Source organism: Poecilia formosa, unplaced genomic scaffold (assembly GCF_000485575.1).
Source record: "Poecilia formosa unplaced genomic scaffold, Poecilia_formosa-5.1.2 Scaffold20, whole genome shotgun sequence".
Taxonomy (NCBI): Eukaryota; Metazoa; Chordata; class Actinopteri; order Cyprinodontiformes; family Poeciliidae; genus Poecilia; species Poecilia formosa.
This window is the reverse complement of record NW_006799959.1, coordinates 2,678,976-2,687,664: the sequence shown is the minus strand read 5'-3', so window position 1 is coordinate 2,687,664 and position 8,689 is coordinate 2,678,976. Positions and strand designations below refer to the sequence as shown.

The 8,689-nt window shown below is 36.2% G+C and overlaps 2 protein-coding genes across 3 annotated transcripts in view; both read left to right on the top strand.

Moving 5' to 3' along the window:
• The first annotated feature begins 416 nt into the window (after nt 1-416).
• Nucleotides 417-2,857, top strand: LOC103134930 (retinol dehydrogenase 14). 2 transcript variants are annotated; one of them, XM_007547448.2, is made up of 4 exons: nt 420-814; nt 994-1,236; nt 1,345-1,647; nt 2,402-2,857. In XM_007547448.2, the coding sequence occupies exons 1-4, from the start codon at nt 694-696 to the stop codon at nt 2,659-2,661; spliced, it is 927 nt and encodes a 308-aa protein (XP_007547510.1). In that variant the 5' UTR covers nt 420-693; the 3' UTR covers nt 2,662-2,857. The 2 variants fall into 2 exon arrangements, with proteins under 2 accessions (XP_007547509.1, XP_007547510.1); XM_007547447.2 differs by having other exon boundaries at nt 417-814; nt 994-1,647.
• Nucleotides 2,858-3,871: 1,014 nt separating this feature from the next.
• LOC103134929 (nuclear factor 7, brain-like) overlaps nt 3,872-8,689 on the top strand; it is a 36,696-nt gene continuing 31,878 nt past the window's right edge. The window contains exon 1 of the mRNA XM_007547446.2: nt 3,872-4,755. Within this exon, the coding sequence (XP_007547508.1) occupies nt 3,992-4,755 (764 nt within the window). The 5' untranslated portion in view covers nt 3,872-3,991. The remainder of the gene's footprint in view (nt 4,756-8,689) is intronic.

Here is an 8,689-nt window from a genome sequence, read left to right as displayed (position 1 = left end):
CAGCTGCAAAAGCATTTCAATTTCAATTCCAGCTTTGTGTCACTTGTGACCAACCTGGCTCTCAAACCAAATTGTTTGATTTTAACATAATTTTTCACCTTGCTGTGTCTATCATATTAAACAAACACTAATAACACAAGTTTGCAAGCATAAGGAAGTCTCATGCTTTCATATGTAATTCTTTATCTTAACCCAAACTAAAATTATGAAATTACATTAATTGATTTATCACATTTTCTTGGCTGTACCCTGTACTGTAAAGTCATTATTCGCCAGAATTAATAAAATACATAAATTTTAAGGCGGCTGAAGAAAATTCACATAGCTGACAGAAGTTACACTAAGTCGGATCCATTTGAGAGCAGAAAAAATCGAGCCAAACGGACAGGATCTCGTAGAGGACCCGGAATTTCTATTGTCAACAAAGACTCGGATCTTCTCGCGAGATCTTCAGCGTACGAGCTCATCATTTGATAAGCCAAAAATGGATTGTAATAAACGATTGTAAATCGATGCCTTTATGGTATTGTGATTAACAGTAATACACGTCCGTTTTTTTTATTCAGCTTAGTTTGAATTATGTCCGGTTACAACTAAAAGATCCGGAATGTTGGCATATTTGAGGGCGGTCATTCAGTTAGCATGCTAACAAGCTAACCTTTGTAGTACCATCACTGTCGAGTTAATCGGAAAATGTATCTTCTCTATACAGTTGTTGCCTCTTTAAGTGTATTTTTAGTTTTAAAATGGATGAAAAGGAGGAGATATTTCACAGAGCTGAAAAGACTTGATGGTAAAACTGTTCTCATTACAGGTAAATAAACATTGCTTCTGCTATTCATCTTTACTGTTTTTGCAGTAAATTTTGCAATTAAATCATTATCACTTTTACCCACTAATTTCTGCTGCTAATAACAGCAGAGTTCATTTTTGTTACTAATTTAAAGTTTTTCAGATGAAATAACGACGGAAACATGTTTTTTCTTGGTGTAGGAGGTAACTCTGGTACTGGCAAGGAGACAGCTGTTGCCCTAGCAACGAGAGGCGCCCGTGTCATCATTGCTTGCAGAGACCCTGAAAAGGCTGAGGAGGCCGTGAGAGAGATCAAACTTCAGAGTCGATCTTTTAACGTCTTCCACATGGAGCTGGATCTGGCCAACCTGCGCTCTGTTAGGGATTTTTGCAAGAAGTTTCTGCAGAAGGAGAAGAGTCTGCACATTCTGGTAAATAACGCAGGTAAGTTCATGCTTCCTGGATATAAAACACATCCGATTAAAACAGGTCAATGTTCCATCATGCCCAGGTCATGTCATGTCATGCATTTCCCCACTGGGTCTTCCTCAGGCATGCCCGGCATCCTTGACTGGACAGACGACGGCTTCAGCATGTGCTTTGGAGTCAACCACCTGGGCCACTTCCTCTTAACAAACCTGCTTCTGCCGCGGCTGAAGGAGTGCGCCCCCAGCCGGGTCATAACTCTCACTTGCTCCAGCTACAAATACCAGAAGTTGGACTTTCAGGACCTCAACTACAACCTGCTGCCTTTCTTCACCTACTGCCGCAGCAAGCTGGCCAACATCTACTTCAGTCAGGAACTGGCCCGCATCACCGAGGGAAAAGGAGTGACTTCCTATGCCGTGCATCCTGGTAAGAGCTTTTTATTTCCTGTTACTCCAATCTAAGATTGGATTATAGGGTTCCCACTAATTATTTAGTTCATTTAGACAAATATCTTCCAAAAATTTGTTCATTTTAGTTTTCTTTCATCCAGCCAATGTTTGCATTTATCACATACTAAAAATAAAAGGTAAACTAAGAATTAGGCCAGAATAAAGAACAACCTCTGTGTATAAAGTGCCAACTCCAGAAAAACACTGATTAAATGCCCTCAGTATTATTTACACATTAAAATGTTCTTCCCATACTTAATTTATATTTTTCAGTGTGGGGTAATCTTACCATTTTTTTAACCTCTGGTTCTATTTACTGAATGCAAAATATTAAAACAAACAAAATTACTTACAAAAATACATTAGTCAAATAAATTGAGCGTGTAGATTAACAGAAGTCGATAGTTAGTGACAGTGCTACTGTCTGCTAGAACTCCAGACTTTTCATTTGATCATTTTTTAGTATCTTAGTAGAAAGAAGAAACATGCTTAGTTCCTCCATTAATTTCTCCAAATTAATATTTGTGTCAATGTTACACTTAGATAACAGCAGCTGTTTTTTTTTATTTTTTGCCCATTTTAGGTCGTGATTTCTGTGAAGATTCTTTAAAAAAATGCATCTTAGTTTCTTGTTTTGTTTGCAGAAAAATTGCTTAAAGATGGTTGTTGAATTGATTATTTGATTATGTTTTTAACTGTTTCAAACGTTTTCTGATTCTTTCTGTTTCCAGGTTTTGTCCAGAGCGGCTGGACGTGCCACTTCTCGTTTCTGTTCCGGATGTTCATGCAGGTGATCATGTGGATGTTTTCTGTGCCGTGTGAGATCGGAGCTCAGACCGTCATCTACTGCGCCGTGTCGGACGAAGCTGCCAAGCACAGCGGGGGTTACTTCGTTGACTGCCAGCCTGCCACTTTGCGTCCATTTGCAAGAGACGCAGGTGTGGCAAAAAAACTGTGGGAGGCCAGTGAGAGGCTGGTGAAACTGGCATAATCAGAGAGCCTCAAGACAATTACACTGAAGTTATTTATTATTATTGTTATGTGTTTATTGTAAACTTTGTGAAAAATGCAAATCTTCCTGTTCAGTTGTTTACATTTTCACCAACAATCTGTAACATTATGTTTTTTATGCGTTAACTAAACATTAAAAGATTTAATGTAAGATAAATGTTTGGCTGCTTTGAAAACCCTGTTTTATTGGTTGTATTTTCTGTACACTTCAACAAAAGGATGGCTGAACTATCCAACAGTTGTGCTCTCAGTTCCTGTAAAAATCTAATATCAGTAATTGAAACAAACCAATTTTGGGGAAAAAAAAAAAAAAAGCTCAAAATGTTTGATAAAAAGTTTGAGGTGAGGTGTTTTTTTTTCCTCAACTGCTCAACAACCGGAAGTTACAACTGGCAGAATAGACAAAAAAGACGACAGGAAGTTGTAGAAGGCGTGTTTTTTAATTAATTTATCACATGAATTAACTTATTCACATGTGATTTTTAAATGCTTTTCTTATATAATGGAATCACCATACCTGAAAATTTTATTTTTAACATTCTAAAATGAGAGACACCATTGCAAAGTTTATGATTTGGAACAAAACTCAGTTAACTGGATTATGATCTCGACTTCAACCACATGACAGGTATTTGGTTCTGTATTGGTGATTCAAACTAAAAATAGATTATTCAGACTTTCGGAAGATTTTCTGAAGAAAATGGCTGAGAAGTTATTCTTTGCTTCAGATTAAATGTAACATGGCAGATCTTTAACTCCAGGCCTTGAGGGCTGATGTCATGCAACTTTTAGATTTCTCTCTGATCCTAAACATCTGCATTATATGTCTGACTGCCTGTCCAGAATGCGGTCTAGTTCAAGTTATGATGTTTCATAATTTTACTGACAGTTCAATCTGTTCAGTTACTCATATGTTCCTTATAATCTTTCAACCTGCTGAGGTATGTAAATGAGAAGATCTGCACAAAAGTCAACTAGGTAAAAATTATGTCACAATGATTGTTTTGCAATATTATTTAAAATATATTTTTCGGATTCTCTGGCACAGATTAAAACGAAAGATATGGAGAAGTAAAAAGACTTACATTTTTAAAAATACGTAAAAAATAAGTTTTCATTTAATTCAAAGAGAAAGACTTTAGCTCCATCTGGTGGCAAGGTTATGTAACAACAGTTTTCAGTGAACCCGACCCGGAACAGGAAAACAAAACTTAAATATTTGGCGGGACAAGAACACCGCGTGAGGAAAGTCTCCCATCTCTAAAGAAGAATTAAGTGAAAGACTGACTTCAGCAGAGAAATTTGCTAAAATGGCGGAGAAAATCGCGCTTTTTGAAAGTTACCTGAGCTGCCATGTTTGTTCAGAGACGTTCAGAGATCCTGTGTCTCTGAGCTGCAACCACAGTTTCTGTTCAAGCTGCCTGGAGGAATTCTGGGAACAAACTGGAAACAAGAACTGTCCCATCTGTAAACGATCATCAAAGGAGCATCCGTCCATCAACTTCTCCCTCAAAGAACTCGCTGATGTGTTTGGTGAGAAACAGAAAGGAGCTTCAACTGAGATGGAAAGAGAAAAGAAGAAAGAGAAGGTGGTGTGTGAGAAACACTCAGAGGTTCCTTATTGGTTCTGTGAAGACGAGCAGAGAGCTGTGTGTCCTGTCTGTGAGTTTTCTCTCCACCAGAGTCACAAAGTGGTTCCTATAGAAGAAGCAGTCAGTGAGCTGAAGGAGCAGCTGAAATCTGACTTAAAGTCTCTGCAGGACAAGAGGAACAAACACAAACAAGTGGAGAAAACATACGATGATGTGATTCAACACTCCAAGGAGCAGGTGTCGTCCACAGAGAGACAGATCAGAGCAGAGTTCAACAAGCTCCACCAGTTCCTGAGAAAGGAAGAGGAGTCCAGACTGGCAGCTCTGAGGGAGGAAGAGGAGCAGAAGAGGAAGACTATCATCAGAGAGATGAAGAGGATTGAGGAGCAGATCTCCTCTCTGTCAGACAGCATCTCTGCTGTGGAAGAAGAGCTGCAGAAAGACAACGTGTCGTTCCTCAGCAGTTATGAAGCCACTCAGAGGTCAGAGGTCACTGCCAGATCCACAGCTGGTCTCAGGAGCTCTGATAGATGTGGCCAAACACCTGGGCAACCTGTCCTTCAGAGTCTGGGAGAAGATGAAGGACCAGGTGAAGTTCAGTCCTGTCATTCTGGACCCAAACACTGCACATCCTGAACTCTATCTGTCTGATGATCTGAGCTGTGTGAGGAATGGAGACACAAAGCAGCAGCTTCCTGTTAATCCAGAGAGAAACACTAGATATCATGATGTTTTTGGTTCTGAAGGCTTCAGCTCAGGGAAACACAGCTGGGAAGTGGAGGTGGGAGATCATCCTGACTGGATTGTGGGTTTGGTTAAAGAATCTGTTGACAAGAAGGGAGACACGCATGCTTCAACAAAAAATGGAATCTGGTGTTTATGGCATGGTGATGGAAAATACAGTGGCATTAATGGCAAAACTCTTAAACTGAAGAAGAGTCTCCAGAGGATCAGAGTCCAGCTGGACTATGACAGTGGAGACGTGTCCTTCTACGACTATGAAGACATGACTCTCATCTGCACTTATAGAGACACTTTCACTGAGAAACTCTTCCCGTACTTTAGTATAGGACCAGCAGGTGATGCCAAAACATCTGAGATCAAAATATGTGAACTAAGATTTTATTCACATTAGTCTTAGTCTTTGTAATGTTGCTACATTAAATTTACCACTTACTGCTGTTTGTTATGAATACAGAAATAACAAAAAAACACTGATGCAGAAATTAGTGCAGTCAGTAAGATTGTTTCAAATGTCAATATTTTTCAGCTCAACAGATCAAATAAATCTCCATAACTAAATATTGTGTAATTATGTTATACAACACTACTACTTAAATACTGCAGTTTAGTCATAAAACTGCATTTTTGTTTAAAAAAAAACCCCTGCACATTACAAAATAATCCAAACTGAAGCTGACACTAAAGTTGATGGATTTAAAATAAAAAAAATCATCATAAATCTCCTTCGAACCTGTACAAATTATCCTGATTAATTTACAGATTTAAACAGAAAAAAAAGAATAATTTAAGAACAACAGCTTAACATAACCCAGTAAATACAGCCAATTTAAATACACTTTTGATTCGGAAAGCATAACTTAATGATTCAGCAACTCTTTAAAGATATAATTGTTTATGTATTTAATTTAGTATTCAACTTGTTTTACTTTGCTTAGGGACAAAGATATTCACAATTTGGTTATCACCACCAAATCTCGCACCAATGCTATGCCCAAACATAACAAATAAAGAGAAAAAAGTTCAATTTCATCAACTCAGCCATGACAACTTCAATGTGATTATAAATCAATTTAGCTCCCTTTGCTGTCTTGATATCCTACTCGCAACTTTCCTTAATGGTGTGTTGACTGACAATGTGTTGGTAAATCATGACAGAAAGACTTTACTTGCTGACCAAAGTCAAACTAGATCAAAGGAAAAATGACTGGACTGCTAATGGGTGCAAGATTTCTGTGGTTTTTATTTTTGATCTTGTTCAATTCAATTTATTTGTAAGGAGCTAATTCACAACAAATGTCATCACAAGGCACTTCAAAAAATAATTTCACTTCAATCACACATACAACCCAGTGCATGTCATACTGTGGAGAATAGCTGAATGCAATGCACTAATAGTTCACCTGGTATTATTTTTTTAAATGTATTTATATATTTTTATATATATATTATATATTTTTATACTGATTGTTCTTCAAACTGTGTACATTTAGTTTTCTTCATGAAGCTTTTAAAAACAGTTTTTTTCTATATGACTGTTTATTGTTTTAGTTATTCAAATATCATATTTAAAAATAATATTCAAATACTATTTTGAATACTTGTATAGTATTCAAAATGTCAAGTCTAATTTTTAGTATTTTTCCTTTTAGAGAAAAATATATTCTGTATATTTGTAATTTTGTGTATTGTTGTCTCTTAGTATGGTTGTTAAAGAATATCTGCTTAGTTAACTAATTGAAGGGAAAGATTTAATAAACATTTGTAACATTTGTCTTATGGTGTTCATGTAAACTAAAACCATGTGATCGTCTTTTTCATATTTTGAAAGTAGTAAGCATCATAGTTTGTTGGCTCTACCAACCCACAAAGACACTGAACTGTCTATTTAAACTAATTTTATTTATAGCACCGCAACACATTTTGTTGAAGTTAGAGAAACATGTGTAGCATGTAAGAGAACAGAGCAATAATCTGAAGAATCAGAGAACTAGAGGAATAATATCATACAGAAGAAAAGTCTGATGCTTGCAGCGATGCTTCTACCAGCAAACCAGAAATTGTGCTTTTGATTATTTTATATCTCCAAGTAATTAATATTGCCTTTACTGTTTAAATAGGAATTCACACAGTACATCAGAAACAGAATTAAATTTCAAGCAAACAAATGTTCTAATCTTCCCTTATTATCTAAAATCCTTGAGAAAATAGTCGCTAATGTAAGGATCTAAATAATAATGACCTGTTTGAAGAGTTTCAGTCAGGTTTTAGGGCTCATCATATCATTGTTTGTTTCACAAACACTGCACATCCTGAACTCTATCTGTCTGATGATCTGACCAGTTTGAGACGTGGAAACACAGAGCAGCAGCTTCCTGATAATCCAGAAAGAAACACCGACTATGCTGATGTTTTTGGTTCTGAGGGCTTCAGCTCAGGGAAACACAGCTGGGATGTGAAGGTGGGAGATCATCCTCGCTGGACTGTTGGTTTAGTTAAAGAGTCTGTTAACAGGAAGGGAGAAATAGATATTTCTCCAGAAAGTAGAAGCTGGTGGTTATGGCATTGCCATGGAAAATACACTACTGGTGCTAGTAAGACTCTCACACTGAAGAAGAGTCTCCAGAGGATCAGAGTCCAGCTGGACTATGACATGGGGGACGTGTCCTTCTATGACTCTGAAGACATGACTCACATTTACACTCACAGAGACACTTTCACTGAGAAACTCTTCCCTTATTTTAATATAGGAGCAGCAGGTAATGCCAAAACATCTGGGATCAAAATATGTGAAACTAAGATGCTGATTGGATCAATGTAGCTTCTATTCATATGCTAAAACCCTTGTTAAGAAAGGCTGAATTAAACCTTTGTGGTTTTATGAAGCAAGAACTGAATGACAGAAACAAAGTGGAGATAAAACCTGCAAAAATTATAGAACCTTTGAAATGATCAAACATGAGATTTATGTGATAATTGTAATTAATTAGAAAACAAAACACATGCCATACTTTTGTCAGTTTCAAGAAGTTATGTTCTACATTAATAAACACTTTAATATCTTCAAAACTAGTTTTGAATATTGATTGTGTGTTTCAATTGCATGATGTCACAATGTGAGCTTTTTAATTATTCTTTGCAAAATGTTCCTTTCAAAACTGATTTTATTCATAAGTTCTAAATTCTTACAATGTTGCTACATCAAGTTCGTTACTTCTAGTTGTTGAGTTCAGAAATAAGAAAATACTGATACAGAAAACAGCACGGTTTGTTTTAAATGTAAATATTTTTCAGCTGAACAGATCAAATAAATATGAACTCCATAACTAAATATTTTATTTAATTATGCTACACAATATTACTGCTACGATACTGTAAATTTTGATCAATATTTTTGGTTTGCTGTTTAAAACATTTAGTCAGAAATCAGATCAACAGATTAAAAATATTGTCTTGTCCAGGGTATATATGTTATTAAATAGCATCATATTATCACCGAATGTCATTTATATAGAAAAGGAAAGCTGCCAATTTCCTTAAAGCTGCAATATTTAGAATTGCTTTAAAAAAAACTCATATATTTGAGCAAAAAGAATGTGATATTATATTTATTCTGGTGAACTGCCAGGTAGTCAGTAAAATTGTCTGCAAAAGTAAAAATTACAACTTATTTAA